Raw genomic sequence first — 20403 nt, 5'->3', positions numbered from 1 at the left:
TATTCCAGACCAACATCATCAGAAAAAGCCAACATGGAACGGGTCAATGACCCACGTGACCACCGCGTCATGATCGGCATGCCCCTTAACGCAGTTTTCACGAACCAACCATGGAACGGCGGGTCTCCCCCCGTCTCTTTTTCTTGTTGTTCTTCGTCTTTTCTTATTGAACGATCTTTAAGCGAACTGGATTCCTGCGTCTCCTTCCTCTCCTCCCTCCACCCTCGCTTTCTCATCCCACCACCCTGTGTGTACCTGGCCCGACCCTTCGACCCTCGTTTGCCTCTCCGGACCATAGTCCCTTCACTCGCCTCGCTCCCCCTGGCTCACTCGGAACATACTCCGCAATGCTGATGCGCCTCCTCTAAACGTCGATTTCGCATGGTATCTTTTGAAACAAACATCCCGGCGACACAACCTACAATATGATTCTCCTCAACAATCGCGACCGGCCATCCTCGGCCGCCTCCTGGGCCTGGAAGCGGCTACTGCGGTTTGTGGTGGTCTTTGTCTGCATCGCGGCATTTGCTACTTTCATGTGGCCGACCATCGAACCGCAAAGCCCGCCGATGCACCAGGCCAGTAACATCACCATCTCCGCCAATGTCAAGTGCGAGCTCGACGAGAGTCTGCTGCTCAAGCTCGAGGTCAAGAAACTGGCCGAATACACCCGGCGGGAAATCGTGGTGGACTTTACCGACGAAGAGGTCCCCATCACCCAGAAAATCGACCAGCCCTTGTGGGATACCTCGATGGTCAAGGGTATCGACCGCACATTGACGGAGCAGCCGCAGGACGGCTGCTCGATTCCCCACCCGGTGTCGGTCAAGCTGCCCCCTAAGCCCAAAATGGCCGATGCGTCGCATATCGACTTTGGTGTGGCGACCACCGTGGACAGACTGAACGACTCGCTCAATGCATTCGAACACTGGGCTGCGTATACGCGGACTCGGATCTTTGCCTTGGTGGAACCAGATGAGCGGCTTCCTCAAGTCCAAGCCAAGGCAGATGCCATGGGCATTAATCTCCATATTCACGAGTCGGAGGATGACTACCTCCGCCGATATTTTGCGCTGATTCCGCTGCTGGAGGAAAACATGCGCCCCCAGACCAAATGGGGTTGCATTATTGACGATGATACCTTTTTCCTGTCCATGCCCGCGCTGGTGAAAGCGCTAAGCTTATACGACCACACTCAACCCATGTACATTGGCGGTATATCCGAGGGCGTCCCGCAGATCGGAGTGTTTGGAGTGATGGCATTTGGAGGCGCAGGCGTCTTCTTGTCGCGCCCACTGATATCAGATTTGGTCACCGTGTACGACGAGTGTCAGCAAATGAATTTCTCCGGTGACCGTCGTATTGCCTACTGCATCTACCAATACACCCAAACCCGACTGACCATCGACCACCGCCTGCGCCAGCTGGACCTGATGGTGGACGCATCTGGATTCTTTGAGTCGGGCCGAGAACCCCCGTTGTCCGTGCACCACTGGAAGTCGTGGTTCCATGCCGACATGACCAAGCTCGGTGTCATCTCCAGTCTTTGTGGGGATGCGTGCCTCTTACGCCAGTGGCGCTTCAGCGACGGCTTCATCCTGACCAACGGTTTCTCCGTGATCCGCTACTCCCACAACCTCGAGCCCGGCGACCTCAGCATGGAGATGACATGGGACGGGCACAACGGTGCAGCTATGGATATGTATCTCCACGAGCTCGGTCCGCTGCGTCCCCGGGACGAGGACAAGACCAGCTATCTGCTCCAGGACAGCGTGGTGGACCAGATCACCGGCCGAGTCACGCAATGGTATATCGAACGGGACACAAGACGAGGCGATAAAGTTCTAGAGCTGTCCTGGCAGAAGCGGTGAATTTCCTTTATATTTTGCATGTCAATGTCAATTTTGCATCGGCCACTCATTTCGTCTTGAGTTTCGGGGACACCAGTGAGCATCATGATTGCCTCCGCCCCACGCTCTTCCTCATCCACCTGGCGCATGGGCATTGGACACTGGGCACACACACTTTTGCATAGGGGTTTTTACTTTCTTTCTTTCTTTCTTTGTTGGTTTGTTTATAGACCGGGGATATACCCTTATGTTCACTTTTTGTAATGAATTGGGATGACATATTCCTAATGCGAGATGGATATTCTTGAATCTGAGTGCAAGATCCTATGGTCTCAATACAAGGGTCTTCCTTCCTCGAGCGAGAAATAACTAGTACGGCGTTTTACGCTATTATCACAAACGGACCTCCCAGCAGTGCACCCTAGCATGACTGGTTCTCATGCGCCCTTCTCGTCCTTCTCGTTGTTCTTCTCATCGAAGCATATACACAAGGCGGCGATTAGTGCCGCATCTACTCCAGGTGCCACGACGACGGCGTACGTCTGCTGCCCAAAAAAGAGATCACTGCCGCTAAGTAGTTTCCGGTCGATGCGAGCCACTGTGTGGCCGCTTTTTGTTTCGACAATGTCGGCACTACGGTCGAACCAGCCGCCTTTCATCTGGAAAGTCGCTGCCTTGCCGTTCGAGGCAGTGAAAGTGGCGGTGGCTTTCGAGCCGAGCACTTCATAGTGCGGTCAGTAATGGATAGTTATAACGTAGGGGATCAATCCACTTGGATATTCACATAGATAGGTCTTGGCCTGACCTGGTTTGTGAGAGACAGACGGTACTTACGAGCAAGGCCACTCTTCACCTCAACAATTTTCTTTCCATGCACATCTTCAATCGCGTAAGTCGAATGGAGATGGAGATGCTCCTTCACAATATCAAAGAGGTGCTTGCCATGGGCATCGTCGACCTTCTTGCGACCGGAAAGCGAGACCCAGGCTCCATGCACTTTCAGAATCGGCTCTCCGTTGGCTAGCTTGATATCGAAGCTATCCCCAGAGACGGACAGCACTTTTTCTTTCAAGACTAAGGTCTGCTGCTCCCTCGCGACGAATTGGTCGAATATCGCGAGAGGCTCAGGGAAGGGCTCGAGATTGTGGTGGCCTAGGAATCCCATGATGATAAGCAGATGAATTTGTAGGATAACGATCGAGATGAAGTCAAATAATTAACTTAGGAAAGCGCGGAGGGCGGAGAGTCATATACGTCAGTGGATCGGCTGGCGGGGCAAGTGGGCCACCCGTCCGTCTTCAGTGAGCTTGCGATAATTGCCAAAGAATGTCGATAACAGTGTTACTCTGCCGCGCCCTTTCTTTTTCGATACCAGTGTTAGCAAATCGATCTCGTCTTTGACACTCACCATACACTAGGCAATAGACACCACTACAGGTATAACTACATTACCAAATGCAAAATCGTGGATCGCTCTGGTGAAAGTCAACCTGGAGAGATGGCAGCGTATCAATCAAAAACAAAACAAAACAGGAATATGCATTTGACCTAGGTCGCATGGCTAGCGTATTAATCGCGACAGGTAGAGAGACCAACTACTATTACAAAGGTTGAATTCAGAAAATCAGGATCAGCACAGCACCGACCACTAAAGCGCTCATCCCCAGGCCTTTTTCGATACGCGTACCAGCCGAATCCTTCTTCACTCCAGGTACACCATTCGTAGTAATCTCGACAATATCGTCCGGAGCTTCATCCCAACTAAGTCTCGCCAATGAGACCTCGTCGTTCTCAAGATCAAAGACTGCATAAACCATACTGATGAAGTTGGAGCCCAGAACGATGCTTCCCTCAAATTGGAGCATGGTGTTCTCACAGATCGTGAAATAGCACGTCTTCTCATCTGAAGACCACCCGTAATTCGCCGCAGTGTCACTTTCTTGGGTAACAAAGTCGCTGAGATAGGATTGGAATTCCAATTCCCCGAATTTGAACTCTATTGTCGAGTTCTCGTCCACTGCACTGCAAGAGAAATTTACTTGTCCGTTTTCATCCGGAACGGAGGTATTCCCAATTTGGGCATTCAGGGCCTGAGCTACGGACTTGGGCACGTAGGTCATTCCAACCGCAGTGTCGAAGACAGCATCTAGCGGAAACTCCTTTGACGCTGTAGATGTTTCATTGATCGAGATGCCATCCATATTGATACGGAGAGCTTTTGTAAGGTCTGATCCGTTGACTATGGGGAAAGTGTAGAGAGAGCCGTTGTACCTAGCCTTATTAATGCCTCCGAACAGAGCTGTCTGGTCCCAAAGACTGAAGGCCGGAGAGTTAATGGCACCGATGTCGGCTAAGGCCTGGGTTAGAGAGGTGGAAGATGCATTTCCGTATCCAAGGCTTAATGTATCTAAATAAGTCCACGCAAATGATTAGTCCATATTAGTGATCACACTTGGACGGGTTAGATAGCCCGGACGTACTGGCAGTGATTATTTCATTAGTAACGATCCCCATCTTCATAGTGTCCACTGTTACACCACCAATCTTCAGAACATCGGTCACAAAGTCCCCATCTGTCATTGTGCCGGAATCATTGTATGCGAATCTCTCATCGAGCTTTTGTGCAGTGGTTGAGGCAGTCAGGTTGTAGCCTCCATATCCACCACAAAGGGACCTGTCCACGTAGAGCTCGCAATCAGAGTCATCCACGCTCTCAAGCCAACAGCCGTTACCCCAGGTCTCGAAGTAAGCTAAGAAATGCTGTGGCGGGGTGCCAAAAGTCATATTTGCGACATAAGATGTGTACTGGGAAGCGAGGTTAGCCTGCAAGTCATTTCCATTGTAAGCGCTGGACCAACGTACACCATCTCGCTCGTTGTCAAGATCGACATCGACAGTCTTCGATCGCTTAGAGAGCCGACGCGACGTGTCGCGTACCATCGACACCGCGAGAACCGCCGGGCCATCTCTCTTTCCCAGGCCGTCGATCCTCTCCAGACTGTATGCATTAGTCAAGGCTACGCCAGCCAAGCCGAGTAGGCAGGCCAACCCACTGCGCATGGTGGGTGGTAGACGCGGGATGAATGAAGATCAGAGAAATGGCATAGGGCTGAGGTTGAAGATAGAAAAATGGAAAAGAAAAATGAAACTTCGAGCATGGCAAGGCTGGGGCTGAAAAGTTGTCCGGAAAGGATTTATCTCCGCCAGTCCGGCTATGGAGGTGCTAAAATTAAAATGGTCTAGCAAGGGTTTCTAGCGGCGAAAATGTTACATCAAGCCAAAAGAGGCGCCCCATGCCTATACATGTTCTCAAGGCTCCAAGTACCGACATTTTACCCCAAAATCATGCACAATAGGAGATGATCAGCAAGCGTAAATCTAAGATCTTCCAAACAACGACCAGGTACGGAGTAGACAAAGAAAAAAGGGTCTTTGTAAGTTTTGGTGCAGGTCCGAAGCCGGATAGTAGGGTCTAGTGCTTGAAGGCTAGTCTAGAAGTAGGTTGGACCTCGGAGCGCAAGGGACTAATGGCACTCCTACACATATCTACACTACGGATGGCAAGGCAACGTAGGGCTAACAGACAAGTACTGTGTTAGTCTTTCTAACCAAAAGGGTATATAGACCTTGATGCCACTCGGTCACTCGGTGATGAACTACGCCGCTAGCCTCTGCCGCGACAAGTTAATAGACGTATCGATAGTCGCTCCGTCGATAAAGTCATTCATGATGACAATTGTCTTGTTGGCTTGGAGTCGCTGGAGGGCATTCTTCCGAATCCAAGGAAGTGTCTCCATGTCCAAGGCAGCTTTCGTCGATGTCAAGCACGAAGAGGCCGCCTCAGCAGATAAAACGCTGTAAACCAAGACGTCCTTGATCGATTGTGATGTCGCCTGGCATTGCAGCACTGTCAAATCGCTGCTCTCCTGTCCGGCTGTGTGCATAGATTCGAACCGGTCGATGATGGGCTTTGCGTCCAAGGTCGCATACGCCTCGGCTGTCCAGCTGTCATACTTGTCTGCATGAATAACACATATCAGACGCGTGCCGCTATTCCGGAGCTCGTCGATCGGCTGCTGGAAGCACTCGCTGCCGCCCCATGTCAAACGCTGGCGAGTTGCCTTGTTGCAAGCGGTAGTCAAATGATCGTGAACCTCCCGCTCCGTCGGTAATTGGCACTCCTTCACGATATTATCCCAACGAATATGGATAGCCGCTATCTCCGTCTGGAATTCGTCAAGAAAGGTGACTAGCTGGTCGAGGAATTCGTCAAAAGCGAGGCCAGGGATACAAGCGTGTTGAAAGTAGAATTTATCCGGCAGCACCGAGAGTTTCTGAAAGAGTGGGAGAAGTTTCGCCGGACGAAATTCAAAGTACCGCGCCCCAAGTGCTAGCATGTTGGGCACATCCTTCTTCTGGGTAATGGCAAGGCCGTAGACGATGTTCGGCAGTTTCTCCAGAAGCATATGGTCTGGCAGGTGATCAAAATAACGCAGCGTTGGTGCAATCTTGCGCAAATCGGCCACCATGTTTCCATCAAGGTGCTGGAACACAGAACCACAGCTGATCATACTGTTCATGCCATCGTCGTGGGGAGCCGCTAACACGAAGCGTGAAAACGGTTTCTGGGCCGCCGCCGAACTGGGTGGTGCTATGGTTCCCATCCAAAAGCGATTAGCGGTCGAACAGACAGTCACATAGCACTGATCGCGGTTGGTGAGCCCAAACTCCCCATGGCCGGCGTCGTAGAAGCCATATGTGATGATCGCTTCGTCGGTGACAATAACCTTGCAATCCACTGTGGCGGCCATTGTACCGCCTTCCAGCTTACCAGTAAGGGCGTTGATATCACAGTAGGCACTTGCAATGATGGCGCCATGATGGTGTAGGTTCCACTCGAATCGACCAATAAAATGACTCAGTCCAGGGATATTGGACGACTCGACCTCGAGATTTTTGGAGGTGAAGTTATCAGCCGCCGTGTTGCGCACCGCTTGCTTCGGCACGGTGAACTCGACCTCGTACCCCTCAATGGAGATGTACGTGTAGATCGTGATTCCTTTGCTCGGCATGGTGATATGTTTTGTCTGTTGTACAGAAGACTTCTCCGCATATTGCAGACGAAGGGAACGCTGAGCAATCCCCGTCTTATTTCCGCACTGGCCTGTGTGGAGATAATCACGGGGCCGTCTAACCTTATTTTAGGATAGATTCTCAAGCCACTTATCGCATTACTGTATAGAGGGAGCACTACTAGCCTAAAGGGGTAGATACAGTGAGATTTCCCTAGGATGCGTAGCAGCCCAACTTCATTCGTCCACGGAAAGTTGATATTCATCGTCTACGACGATCCCCAAGCCCGGAAATTAAGAATCCTCGATTGAGCAAGGCACATTACTATCGGCACTATTCGACGCGGACTCGTGGACTTATTTATGCACGGTAGGCATCCGTGGGTCCTGCTTGTCGGAGCGTAGGTGATCACAGGATCGGGGATTGTCTGTTTGAATAGTGTATCCGAAAACCTGAATTGCGAGAATAATGATAACCACACAACCATACGGAGAACAGCTAACATTATTAATCTTAATCAGGGGCAACAAGGCGACAGCGTGTTCTACTAATAGTACGACTAGCGCAGACTTGATACACCTCAGCCACAACCATGTGGACTGGGCCTCCACTCTACCCGTTACACGTCGAGAAATACATTATCCAAAAAATAAATAAATAAAAAACAAAGAAAAAGGAAAAGAAAGAAGCCTTCGGCTGTGTACTTATTATTAGCCAGACTCCTACTGCAGGACCTGAGACAGGCATGGCTCGAATGTGGTTAGTTCGGTGTCGACGACGGAAAACAACGTCCGCAAACCCCATCCGCAAGGCCGGGATGGAAACTTGACAGGAGAAGAGTGTCGTCACTGGCAAAGAGAAAACAAGTCAGGGGTGTCGGATCCGGTGGAAGATCATCACAACAAAGGGAAAGTAGCAAAAGACAGGGATGGTAAATGGTGCCCAACCTTACCGGCATACGGCAAAATGGCCCCTGCCCCTTTTACCTATTAACAATTGGGCAGCGGGCCCCAAAAGTGACTACGTACACGATTGGAGCCAGGAACGATTTATCGACGTAGAGGACGATCTAGCGCGAGCTCAGCCTCGGGCCGGGGGTCGACGATGCGGTCATTTAGGGCTCAGGCCTCCGTGCGCGCACCGTCTAGGATGAGGATCGCGCAGGACAAACGGCGAGCGTCCGCGCTGGGATGTTCCACGGGCCTTCGAAACCCTTCGCGAAGGCCGCCAGAAGGCTAGGAGAAGGCTTGGCGCGCCAATCAAGCTGGTCCGAGGTGATGGGAGTGGAGTGGGTTCAGCCGCGATGTGAAAAAGGGGGAATGCCCGGTGCTGCTGATGCGGGTTGTAATTACCGATGCGGTGGATGTCATCAGGGGTAGGCATCGGTAGGCTCCACTGGGCTTGAAGCATTGAAGACCAGAAGGAACCACATGGGCAGGCAACGACACTAAGAACATTCGGCCCGCGGGACGAGTCAGACCTGGTCGAACATTTCTAGAAAGAAGGATTAGTTAACCTTCGACGGTCCGGTTCGGCTGGCAAATAGCCCATACATACTAGTTAAGATGTTTGGTGTTTGAGGTTCCATTGCACGAGGGCAATGCAGTGTCGCACCATTGCGATGTGCATAGTGCCGACTCCCCCCGGCTCCTTCACGAGTTTCAGGGGTTATTTCTTGCTCTACATAACTATAATTATCCCGACGCGCTTTGTCTCGGACTTGCGTCATGCTCTGCCCTGGCGTAAACTTTTTCTCTCTCTCTGGCTGTCACTCTCGGCTTTGTGCTGAGAGCGAGGACTGGTCCGTTGCGATTTATTCGTTCTGTGGGAGAACTACTAATCGGCTAACTAGTGAGTCCGTCCTGTGGATGCTCATTTCTCGAATCTCCAGAAATAAATACACAAACTATGATTCATTATTCAGATCGGCGTGACTGTCTCGTATCCACTGCTGGGCCGCACGGGCACAGGGGGAAATAATGGAGTAGGCAGAGCGTTGTGGAGCCGGGATTGCTGACCGGGGGGCTTCTGGTGCGGCCATGTTTCCTTCTAGCGGACTTCGCTGGAACCGACTAAGGAGACTAGTTTGGGCTTTGCAGGGATAAGGCGCTTTGCAGTCATCGAGGGCTGGAGAAGATGGTGGACGAAGGGATACGGATGTAGGACCTCATGAGTATCATAGACTGGAAAGAGAAGAGAAATAAGAGCGTCGCAGAGTCTTGAAAGAAGTAACAATGGAGAAGAAGAAAAATAGACAGAGAAGAACAAGTTGACCTCGTCGTGGCACCTACCACACCTAAAATGCCATACTTCATCATATGCCCCTTTCTCTTTTTTCCCTTTTCTCCCTCGATCCCCGGCTCACTCACTTTCAACCTTAACCTCCCCCCCACTACCCTCGACTTTCTTTCTTTCTTCTCACCTTCAACCTCCCTCTCCCATCTGTCGATCTCGACTCCCGTCTTCCATCCGCCCGATAATCTCCAGCAGGTGTGTGTGCTCCAACTTTCCTTTCATGGTCCACCCGATCTCGAGATGACGCACATCCCGGGTTGGAGCCGTCTATCTCTTTTGCACCTGGGAACCTCTGAAGCTGGGCGACCAGTGGATGTGCGGTCCAACAGAAGTTTCTCGGGCTCCCAACTGCCCTATGCGCGTGGCGCGTTCGCAGGCCGAAGATCAACGCCCGAGGGGCGAGATGAGCCCTGGCCGATATCTACGCCCACCGTCCGCCGAGTTTGCCATCAAGTCATTCATAAATTCAGTTTGCTGACTTTCATCCGTTGGAATTACTAGATCCTTTACGAGCCTCTTTGCCCCCGTGTTCTTTATACCCAAAATTTTCGTCACCAACACTCGGCTACGCGTCCCCCATCGACTGATCGCGACACTCCGGCCTCCCCATATCCTACGAAGCCTTGATCCCTGGTTCTCACGGAACTCTTGCCCTGTGACTTGATCCTTTCCTTCCGCGACCCGGCATTCCAGTGTACGGAGTTGAAGAATTTACCTGTTCCATTCTTCACCGACAACTCGGCGTATAATACGGCCCCAATCAGGGTGAGTTGCCCGGTCTGCCTGGCACACGTTTCTACCAATCCTGGGTGGTATCTGACGAGTCCTTTTAGCAGTTCTCCCCCTATACCCACCGCTTCGTGACGTCCGATACCCTCCTCCCGTCTACCTACAGAAACACTTGTCCGATACCGTGGATGAATGAATAGTGACACCGTGACTGTGACATACGTCGTGGACACCTACACTCCAGGCTCGAATCTTCAAGGCCTGCCGAAGGACGCCGTGCAGAGCCGTCCTTGACCCCGGTACCTGCTGGGTCGGGTCATGGACTTCACAACCATCCTGAACAGGAAGAATTCTGCTGCTGCCGCCGCCGCAGCCGCCGCCGCAGAAGCGCATTTTCGTCAACAATATCTGCAACAAGGAGGACTCGTAAATTCCGAGAACACCCCCATCATGAAAACCGAACCGGGCGCATCGGACAACCCCGTCAATGCATATCCTACCCACCCTCCGCACATGCCTATGGATTCCGGGCTCTCCGACTCCTTCTACTATGCCCAGCCTCCGGGTTCCACGCCACGGAACCTGGCCTATGTCCCTGGAGGATATGCTGGTGAGGCTCCCATGCAGCCGGGACCTGTTCCTGTAGGAAGGACCAGCGCCGATCCGCCAGCGAAGACTTTTCATTGCTCGACCTGCAATAAAGGGTTTGCTCGACGAAGCGACCTTGCACGACATGGTAGGCGTTGTGATGTGGTTGTAGGAGGAGTTTCATTACTGACTTTCACCACAGAGCGTATTCACACCGGGGTTCGTCCTCACGCCTGCGACTGGCCGGGCTGTGGAAAGCAGTTTATCCAGCGTTCCGCATTGACAGTACACTCCCGGGTCCACACCGGCGAGAAACCTCACATGTGTGAGAGGTGCGGCAAGCCCTTCAGTGACTCGTCGTCGCTTGCGAGACATCGTCGCATCCACTCCGGCAAGCGGCCTTACAAATGTCCGTATGCGAATTGCCAGAAGACTTTCACGCGCCGGACGACATTAACCCGGCATCAAAACCACCACACGGGGACCATCGAGGAGGCGGCCGCAGAGACGGAGGCCAATCTGCGCCAAAACAAGGACCGTGGGCGAGACGGCATGTTCCCAGACCAGGCCTCGATCGGCTCGACTCCTTCTCCCGCGCATGCGATGTCTCCCGGTGGTGACCTGCCACCCTTGAACATGCACCGTTCTGCGGGCGATTACTACATGGGCAACGGCCCGCTTCCGCCGCATCTCCGGGGCGATTTCTCGCAAGGTAGCCCTCGAGCTTCCCCAACCGCAACCTCCCCGTCGCTCTCCAGTTTTGGAAGTGCGCCCCACGCTCGGCCATCGATGACTTCTCACCCTTACGCTCCGCCGCAGCCCCTTGAACCGCCGGCCAACAATGACCACCGGCCCAACAGTGTGAACGGCAGCCCACACATGAGCAACCTCGGATGGGCCTCGCCGTCTCATGGAAGCATGCCGTCTCCCGGGTCCGCCAACGACTTCAACTACCCCGAGCCTACCGGACCAGCGTATCCGACGTCCATGCCCCCACACATGTACTTCCCCAACTCGACCATCCGCCGGCCCACCAGCACCGAGCCGGAGAACTACGAGACGAAGCCCAGAATGGGCGACGGCTGGTCGACGGCCGTATGAGGTCTTTTCATTTTTCGTTTTGTTTTCACTATTCAACTCATTGATTCCCACGGAAGAAATCCACCTTCCGCTGTTCATTTGCGAGTCTGTCTTTTGAAATTGTTTGCTTCCTGCATCTTATTTGACTTGCCGAGGTCCTTCTCGCCCCGACCACACATCATTTTTCTGCCTTACCGCTTGAACGCGGAGGACATGGCTTTTACCGAGACACGACCAGACGAGGAAACAGCATAGATAGAAAGCGTGGGAAACTGGGATCTTCATGGCTAACATTGTACGGGATAGGGTTAGGAAATCGGGTTCGTCTTTTGTTGTTTTCAACACGCGGTGTCTGGTCGGTATGGTATCGGGTTGCTTTTCATTGTTTGCCTTCTTTGTATTCTGTGTCTGTTTCATACACCATACACCCCCCCTTATTCTATTTTCTAATTATCTGTGTCCTTTGTTATCCATCGCTTGCTTTATCTCTCTCTTTCTGTAAATCTATGACCGCCACACCCCATCACCGTGTCTAGGACCGTTACCTAACGAAACTATTTCGCGCATAGTCTCATAGATGATTATATCTTTACCGTAACGTAATCTCAAACCGTGAAAATATAAGCGACGAATAGGTCGTGACTATACTGATCCATTACTCCGCAATCGCAATCTAGATTGAAGGCAGGTAAATCATACGAACGCGACAATTTGCCCGGTGATTGTGAAAGCCTTTTTTCGTATCTCCCTTCAAGATGAACGAGACGTGTCTAGTTAAATATTGACAGATATACTATGAGCGATGTTTCTATTAATGAACATGAACACCTCCAAAAATAGCGAGACACGAGAGTCGTGTCGTGGTAAGACAGACAGATTGATACAATACATCCCACCCCAGCGTCGAGGTGAACAGCCAGTCCGCGGTTCTAGATCCCGGGACATACAGACCTGAGCATGGATAGGTTATGGTTATGATATACTCGTATTTGCTATATGTGGTCTGGGCAACATCATCAATAATCGATATTTTATTTCTACATCGATCGTAGATCTAGGATCATGACGACGGATCGGGTCATGTATAAAGTTCGTAGCCATAACATTCTTAGTTGCACAACAACTTCCCTTCCTACTAGCCACTAACTTATCATCTGCCAACGAACTGCAATAGTTACTATAACCATGCACACCTCTCTACCTGCGACTCTTGCGCTTTGTCATTTCGCTGTGGGCTGTATGTTCTCACCTGCTCATTTCATTGCCTTTCCTTCTATTGTTAGTTCACTGATGAAAACCCGACCACCAGCACCCGCAAAATGCGGCACCGTTGCCTGCATCGGAACAGACATCTGTACGACAGCAACCTTCACAAACCCCATCTCAACAACAGTGACGACCTGCATGCCGACACCGACCTGTCTACGCGTTTACGGTATCTCCTTTTTCTTCCTCTTCTTCTGCCTCGTTCTTTTCTCTTTATTTCAGTCCATATCTTTTATTGACTCCTGCCCCGTCCTAACTGCTCTATATCCAGCAAACTGCGTCTCCGGCGGCACCCTCGGAAATTGCTGCTCGGGCTACTGCGCGGCGGATAAGTGCCGCTCCACTGACAAACAGTGGCCGGGCTGTCGGGAGGATAGTGGGCCATGCTTTGTGGATGCGAATTGCTGCTATGGGAACCAATGTGTCAAGGGGCTGTGTTCGAGGGTGAGGATTACGTCTGTGGTGAAGCCGCCGGAGAGGCCTTCGGGGGTGGTAGCTGTTTAGGTTGGGGTGTGGGTGAGGGTCTTCTTATGGGTGATTGATTACTCCATTTATTTCAATTCAAAAAATGTTTCATTTGTTAGTGTTAAGCTAAAGGACTCACCGAATCAAGCCGCGAACAATTGCGCAGACAGATCAGTAAACGTCTTCATCGCCGCTTTATACAGTCCCGGTCCGACGCTGATGCGCGCCACGCCCAATTCGCGCAGCTCAGGGACAGTCAGAAAGCCAGGCCCGAAGTTCAGCTTCACATTGACCATGCCCTTGAGCGCAACAGTCAACCGCTTCACCTCGTCGCGGGAGACGCCTCTATTCTTCGGACCCCAGATAAAGACGGTGCAAGCCCCGGCGTCGAGAAATGCCTTGCCGCGGTCGATCGCGTCGTCAATGGTTGCGCCCGCGTCTGCAAGCACGTCTGTCCGGGCATTGACCACGAAATCGGGCACGCCGGCCTCCCTTGCTGCGGTGACAGCGACGTGCACGCGCTCGACCGCCTCATCGAGTGGTCGCAGCGTCCCAGTCGCATTGTTGTTATCTTCAAGGTTGCACCCCACCGCGCCGAGGGCAATGAGGTCCTTGATAGTCGAGGCTAGCTCGGCTGGAGTACTACCGTAGCCATCTTGGATATCGACGGTGATGGGTTTGGTGGGGTCCACGGTCTGGACGTGTCTGATAATGGTCGCGACGGCGGTCAGGTTGATTTCTTTAGACATGGAATTGTCTTCCACGCCATGAGTGCCTGCGATCGCAAAGGAAGCCGTTGCGATGGCCTGCGCGCCTGGGTTGGTGGCTACGATGGCGGCCGTGGCGGCATCATAGACGTTGGCAAGGATGAGTGGGTTGCCGGGTCGGTGGAGGGAGCGGAAATGTTGGGCCTGGTTGTTTTGGGAGTGGGTCATCTTGTTTACTTCAATGTTGCTGTTACTCTTATTCGATAGCTATCACCTCCGAAGGGTTGGAGGACGGTGTCTTTAGTATGTTCATCTGCGGCATGATTCTAGTATTCATCACTCTGTTAATTCGGACAGATGAAGTCTAAATACGAGGCGGTGCTCGCCGTGGTCGATCTAGGGCTGAGCCATGATTATGTATTATTATTATTTTTCAGGGTAGACCCCGGCTCGAATGTTTCCAGGCCGACAAAGGAAAGAAAGACCGTAGGAAAATGTCTCGCCCGGCTGCAAGGGGATCCACGATCGTGGCCCTGCCCCCCCTCCTATCTGTCCGTCAGCACAGCCGTGAAACGACCGAGTCCAATCAGTGCCCGGGGGCCGGGTGCCACAGCCATGGCCCCCGAACCAACACTGACGGTATGTACTAACTGCGACGAGGCAGCGAGGACCAAAGCTCTGACATTCTTTTACAATGGCCGGGACGATCACCCGGACGGAGGGATCCAGCATGCCAAAGGGCATACGTACAGTCCGTCAGTCAAGTCACTTAAGTCACCCACTGTAGGGACTGCCGAGACCCATCGCCGCGGGCAAACCCGCTCGACGGAACTGGATCTGGGCCGGATACTAGAGTCGGGGATCCACCGGGGGTGTACAGGAACAACGACTGTAAGACAAGCGAGGCGAGAGGAAAACGACTGGCAGTCCACTCAGACGTCAGGACATCGTACTAGAAGAATAAATTACATACCCGACTCATACCGATACACGATGATCCCCACTGACCTCCGCTCCGGGTGCCTGGCTCACTCACTCTCACTCTTACTCTCTCACTCATTACTGACTTTCTCTCTCGCTCTCTCTCACTCTCTCCCTCCTCCACCCGACAAACTCTCTCTTCCCCCTCTCCCTTCCTCCCGAGTCCCTCCTTCCCCTCCCATCACTACACCCACAGTCTATGGCTCATGGTCTGCTTCCCTCCCCCGTGCAGTTGGCCGCTTGACCTGCAGCTCTGACGCTGCCACCTGACCCTCCCCATCCCCTCGACTTCCTCCTCCTGCCCTCCTGCCCTCCTGCCCTGACCCCCGGCCACCATCATGCCGCGGCTGGAGGTTCCCAGCACCGGGCTGTCCCTCCGACCGGGGGACCACCCCAGTGGCAATGCCTCCAAGCCGGTCCAGATCATGCGGCTGAATCTGGTGCAGAGCACGCTGGATGAGCTCATTCAGAGTCTGCGGAATGACGAACCTGCTCGGGTTCGTCTGGGAAAACACCCAGCCCTGCACTACAGCACCAAGTCCCAATCCTTCCACGCTTATCCCGAGACCCACCGTTCCGAGCTCTACCAAGGGAGCTCCTCCGATCAGCAACATCTATATTTCAGCGGAATCTTGAGCCACAGCCTCGAAGTGGAGAAGGCAAAGGAGGATACAGCGGCCACGGACCAGGCTCTGGCCAACTTGGAGGAGAGCCTGAACGCCTTCGAACGCGGGAAGGAGTCCAAGAAAACACACATGATTGCCCACCCGGATGAACTGAAAGCTCTTCGGGCTGGCAAGAAATCGACTGCTCGAGGACCTGCGGGCAAGCTCGACAAAGATCGGTTTCTAAAAACAGCCACCCCCCGGTCTCTGACATCGAGCCCAGCCTTGGGGCCGCCCATATCACCGGCCCCCATTCGGACCCCGACTTCGGCGCCGATCCCCCAAAACAAAGATCGGATTCGGTTGGAAGCCCTCAAGACCCCCTTCATTCACCTCCTCGCCGTCCGGGCCGTGTCGACCAAATTTCTCAGTCGTCAAACCCGGTCGTCCCCCGAAGACTGCACCTCGTTGGCCCAGAAGTATGGCGTGGAGAACCGGTTGAACCGGGAGAAGTTCGACCTCAAGGACAAAACCTACAAGGACCTGGATGTCTGGGGCTTCCCCTACCCAACCCCAGAAGACCGGCAGGAGGCTATTGAGAATGCCATCTCCGCCTTTGATCGCATGCGGATCTCCCGCAACGACAAGCTGTGGCAAATGCTGCTTCCGAAGGAGGAGCGAGGCAAGGGAAAGTGCCTGTCGCGGCTGAATCTCACCGGGGGCCCGATCAAGAAGCCTCTCACCCCCCGCATTCAAGTGTCGGAGGAGGGAGGCAAAGAGGGCGACATCACTGGCAATGAAACCGACCGGGGACCAGGATCCGGTGCGGCGCAGGTCGTGACTCCTCGGTCAGGCCCAAAATCCAAACCCAGCGAGAAGGATACACCCAAGCGGTCCGCCAAGGGCAAGAATACCACATTGACCGGACGAGTCACGAAGAAGGCCGCAAGTAAACCGGCCTCGAAGGCCGAGAGCAAGATCAAGTCCGCGGAATTTGTGCACGATTCGGATGAGGAGGATGAGGACATGCCGGATGCCGCCCCGACCCCGGCGACAGCCGTCAAGCCAAGCAAGTCGGCCGCAGCCAAACCTCGTGTGACCGACACACCGCCAGCGCCTACCCCTAAGGTCCCCAAGCTCGAATCCGCTTCCAAAGGGACCGTCTCCAAGAAGCCGGCCCCACGAGCATCCACGTCTCCGCAGAAGCCGTCCCCCTTGGGATCTTCGCCGCCCGCCAATGCCTCCGATGCTCCCAGCCGCAGTCGCTCCGACAGCCAGAATCAATCGTCGAGCTCCTCGTCATCTTCTCCGCTCATTACCCAGTTGGCCAGAATGAACCGAGCGACCACTGGGGGAGCATCGAAGCCAGCAGCAAAGACCAACGGCATTTCCAAGGCCTCGGCCACGGCCACGGCCAATCCCCTGAAACGCAAGGCGGAGACTGACCGGTTGTCTGTGCCCCACGCCTCAGCCACCGGACGCGCAGCCAGCAGCAACCTGGAACACAAGCGGCGCCGGGCGATCAGCACCTCGAGCGGCGGCAGCACGGGCAGCGCCTCCCCGCCGATGAGCCACGAGCTCCTCCGACAGCAGCTGCGGGAGAAGTCGCAGAAGTTCAAGAATTTTTACGCCAAGTACCGCTCCTTGCATGACTCCCTTGCGGGCCAGGCGGATCCTCCGCGGACGGATCTGGATCGGCTGCAGAAACAGCATATTCGCCTGCAGCGCATGAAGAAGGAGATCTGGGATGAGGACCAACAACTTCGGGACGGGGTTTTGGCATGATTTCGTATTTCATTTTGCATGGCAACTAAACCCTGAATTTGGTTGCCCTTCCACTACATATTACTGGCGACGGGCCGCAGCCATCATGGAGATAGTGGATACTGGTGTGGGTTTTTTTTTTCCTTCTTCTTTTTGGATAGTATTACATCTGGTTATCCCTGCTCTGGCAGATCTGCATCCCGGTGAACAATGGACATTTTCGTACACAAGTTACCAGTTATTTGAATCCATGAACACTTGCACCCATAATTCCAGGATTTAATCTACCCCAGATCCTCATCTCTGGTTCACTTTCCCGCTAGGCCCACTGCAGTCTAGTGCCGAAAGTGACAACGCATGGCTAGATCACATGATCCCACACATACCGTATGGTACGGTAATGCTCTCCGCCATTGGACTCTCCGTTCCGGTTCGGGTTAGGCGCAGAGGACACTTTCTAGCTCGTCATCATCTACTTGACGAAGCTGTGTCAATTCAGGACCACGCCCCTTCTTGTCTGACCACAGCGCAGGAACTCAATTACCGATTGTCATCAAGATAATCGCATCGGATCAACCATGACTCCTCCCCCGCGTGGACGGGGGACCCAGCGGAGTCCGACCGTCCTGGTGAGCTCCAAACGTTGACATGAGAAAAAGAAGCAATACAAAAAAGCACAATGCTGATATCTGCTGTCCACCAACCACAGGTTACCGACTCTCGCGACCAACACCCTGCCCAAACACCCCGTCGGCGCCGATCGCCAGCAACCCGCTTCATCACCGTCGACAACGTCCTCCAATATGCCTCCGACGTGCCCTCCGCCCAGCAGCGCCATCCTCTGCCGGGATCCCGGTCCCGACGTGACCGGCTCGCCTCCGCTGCGGGCGGACTGATTGGACATGCCAGCGGGGGTAGTTCCGCCGCCGTGGCTACCGCGGCGCGAATTGCAGCGCAGCCGCGTCTTCCGCCGCGGACAACTAAAGTCAGCGAGAAGCTGGTGCTTCTCCCTGATACGGGGGGCGTGGGTGAGCCGGGTGAAGAGGATGAAGAAGATGAGGAGGAGGGGCGAGAGGGAGATGAGCTTGTGGACGAGGAGCTTGTTGCGCGGCTGGCGAAGGATAAGAATCTGGATCCGGAGGCAGTTCGAAACCAGCTGCTGGCGCAGAAGCGACTGGATGGGGACTTTGGCATTGACAATGATGCTGCACCGCTGTTGGCTGAGGAAGAGCTGCTGCACAAGAGACGCATTACGCCTCAGCGTGCGAAGAGTTACGCGGAGCGACTACCCAAGGCGCGGCGTGCGGAGAAGCTCGCCCGGGTGACGGCTTACTGCACCGCGCAGGCGTACAAGATGAGCTCCGTTGCGGCCTTCGTCAAGGAGTGGCATGGCGCCAGGACGAAGTTGTATGATGACTGTCTCTACACGGCGTACCATCTGCCGCTGCTTCCCGGCCACGAGGGCTATCGGCTGCGCAGCAGCCCCGTGCTGAAATACCCCGGCGGCAAGTCCTTACTGGACGAAGAAATCGAGCGGAATGAGCTGCGCGACCATCACGACGATTACATAGGCGAGGCGGAGGAGCATTCCGTTGGTGGGCATAACCGGTCGGAATACGCGCACGAGCACCACCATGATGATGCGTCACCGCGGGACCCGGATGAGCACGGGAGGGAGAATCAGAGCTTCCTGGGTCGGATATCTGAGGAAGACGGTCAACCTGAGGAGCATGAGCATGCGGTGGCTTCGGATGAGAGCGCTGCGTCGCAGAGTATCCCACCGTCAAGTCCTGATCAGGAACCCATCCCTCGTCCTCGCCGACACAGCACGGATGATACTCACGCGCTGCACCGAGACCGTCCCTCACCACCTCTACCTTCACCCGCACCTGCACCCTCATCATCATCACCACTACTCCCATCACCGCCAGCACGAACCTTATACAACGTCGCCGAGATGTTCGTCTTCAGCTACGGCGTGGTAGTCTTTTGGAACTTCACCGAGCGACAAGAGAAAGACCTACTCGCTGACCTAGTATTCGCCACGTCCTCCGCAACAGGAATCCCTATTCCACTCGCGACCATGCCCCTCGACGAAGAGGACTTCGAGACTGAGGAGTTCCACTTCGAGTACTCGACCGAGATCTCCCGCCCGCGCGTCTACAACGACATGATCACCCTCCGCAGTGGAGACCACATGATCAAGCTGGCCATCAGCCACGGCATCGCGCAGAGCACGAAGCTGTGCTTCTTCGAGGAGGTCATGGCTCGCCAGATGGATGATGCAAAGGATGTGCCACGCCGCCTGGCCATGTCGGGGCAGCTGGGGATGAAACGCGAGGAGGTTTTCCGGATCCTGGGGAGATTGTTCAAGAGTCGAGTTGAGGTGAATCTTTGTAAGTTCTGCACATCTTTTTGTCTTGTCTTCATTGGGAAAACGTGCTGACTGGTCATTCAATAGCATCCAACATGCTCGACGTCCCCAATTTCTTCTGGGAAAGTGAACCAACCCTCTACCCGCTCTACATCGCCGTGCGCGAGTATCTAGAGATCAAACCACGCATCCAAGTCCTGAATGAACGCTGCCGCGTATTCCTAGATCTCGCGGAGATCCTATCCGACTCGATAGCGGACAGCCGCACTTCCCACCAAACGTGGATTATCATCGTCCTGATTCTCATCTCCATCATCGTCACTATCTCTGAAGTCTTCCTTCGCTTCGGTCTTCTTCACACACGAGAAGGCGCTGTTCATATTCTTGGCCGCGCTATAGGTCGCTCCTCCTTGCCTGTTGCCTCTCCGTCGGGGTGGATGTCTTCTGCTGATATCCCGCCGGGATGTGTGTGTCCTTCTCTTCCACCGGGAGCGGCAGGGCCGGAGGGTCTTAGCCAGATGCTTGGTTATAACTAACTTGCTTTTTATTTTCTGGTTGGTAAGTAAGATGGGCATGTGAATATCGGTGTCAGGAGTAGTTATTGTGACATATTCTTTTCTCTCTTT

At 53.8% G+C, this 20403-nt stretch overlaps 9 protein-coding genes across 9 annotated transcripts; 4 read left to right on the top strand and 5 right to left on the bottom strand.

Moving 5' to 3' along the window:
- Positions 1 to 425: 425 nt before the first annotated feature.
- On the top strand, positions 426 to 1871 carry N7510_003671 (glycosyltransferase family 31 protein; the record flags this gene model as incomplete). Its single annotated transcript, XM_056975597.1, has 1 exon — positions 426 to 1871. The coding sequence occupies one exon, from the start codon at positions 426 to 428 to the stop codon at positions 1869 to 1871; it is 1446 nt and encodes a 481-aa protein (XP_056835553.1).
- A 416-nt stretch (positions 1872 to 2287) lies between these two features.
- On the bottom strand, positions 2288 to 3015 carry N7510_003670 (uncharacterized protein; the record flags this gene model as incomplete). The annotated part of the gene is made up of 2 exons (XM_056975596.1): positions 2288 to 2571; positions 2685 to 3015. The coding sequence occupies 2 exons, from the start codon at positions 3013 to 3015 to the stop codon at positions 2288 to 2290; spliced, it is 615 nt and encodes a 204-aa protein (XP_056835552.1).
- A 451-nt stretch (positions 3016 to 3466) lies between these two features.
- N7510_003669 (uncharacterized protein) lies at positions 3467 to 4910 on the bottom strand (the record flags this gene model as incomplete). The annotated part of the gene is made up of 2 exons (XM_056975595.1): positions 3467 to 4257; positions 4331 to 4910. The coding sequence occupies 2 exons, from the start codon at positions 4908 to 4910 to the stop codon at positions 3467 to 3469; spliced, it is 1371 nt and encodes a 456-aa protein (XP_056835551.1).
- A 596-nt stretch (positions 4911 to 5506) lies between these two features.
- Positions 5507 to 6922, bottom strand: N7510_003668 (uncharacterized protein; the record flags this gene model as incomplete). The annotated part of the gene is made up of 1 exon (XM_056975594.1): positions 5507 to 6922. The coding sequence occupies one exon, from the start codon at positions 6920 to 6922 to the stop codon at positions 5507 to 5509; it is 1416 nt and encodes a 471-aa protein (XP_056835550.1).
- A 1111-nt stretch (positions 6923 to 8033) lies between these two features.
- Positions 8034 to 8333, bottom strand: N7510_003667 (uncharacterized protein; the record flags this gene model as incomplete). Its single annotated transcript, XM_056975593.1, has 1 exon — positions 8034 to 8333. One exon carries the CDS (start codon positions 8331 to 8333, stop codon positions 8034 to 8036), a length of 300 nt encoding a protein of 99 aa, XP_056835549.1.
- Positions 8334 to 10265: 1932 nt separating this feature from the next.
- N7510_003666 (putative C2H2 finger domain protein) lies at positions 10266 to 11636 on the top strand (the record flags this gene model as incomplete). Its single annotated transcript, XM_056975592.1, has 2 exons — positions 10266 to 10683; positions 10738 to 11636. 2 exons carry the CDS (start codon positions 10266 to 10268, stop codon positions 11634 to 11636), a joined length of 1317 nt encoding a protein of 438 aa, XP_056835548.1.
- Positions 11637 to 13489: 1853 nt separating this feature from the next.
- On the bottom strand, positions 13490 to 14281 carry N7510_003665 (isocitrate lyase/PEP mutase family protein; the record flags this gene model as incomplete). Its single annotated transcript, XM_056975591.1, has 1 exon — positions 13490 to 14281. The coding sequence occupies one exon, from the start codon at positions 14279 to 14281 to the stop codon at positions 13490 to 13492; it is 792 nt and encodes a 263-aa protein (XP_056835547.1).
- A 1091-nt stretch (positions 14282 to 15372) lies between these two features.
- On the top strand, positions 15373 to 17424 carry N7510_003664 (uncharacterized protein; the record flags this gene model as incomplete). Its single annotated transcript, XM_056975590.1, has 1 exon — positions 15373 to 17424. The coding sequence occupies one exon, from the start codon at positions 15373 to 15375 to the stop codon at positions 17422 to 17424; it is 2052 nt and encodes a 683-aa protein (XP_056835546.1).
- Positions 17425 to 17981: 557 nt separating this feature from the next.
- On the top strand, positions 17982 to 20313 carry N7510_003663 (RMD1 family protein; the record flags this gene model as incomplete). Its single annotated transcript, XM_056975589.1, has 3 exons — positions 17982 to 18032; positions 18113 to 19799; positions 19865 to 20313. The coding sequence occupies 3 exons, from the start codon at positions 17982 to 17984 to the stop codon at positions 20311 to 20313; spliced, it is 2187 nt and encodes a 728-aa protein (XP_056835545.1).
- Positions 20314 to 20403: the final 90 nt, after the last annotated feature.

This window comes from Penicillium lagena (genome assembly GCF_028827675.1).
Source record: "Penicillium lagena strain IBT 129212 chromosome Unknown utg000002l_segment0_segment0, whole genome shotgun sequence".
Taxonomy (NCBI): domain Eukaryota; kingdom Fungi; phylum Ascomycota; class Eurotiomycetes; order Eurotiales; family Aspergillaceae; genus Penicillium; species Penicillium lagena.
The sequence above is the reverse complement of the archived record's forward strand: the minus strand, read 5'-3'. Positions and strand labels throughout refer to the sequence as shown.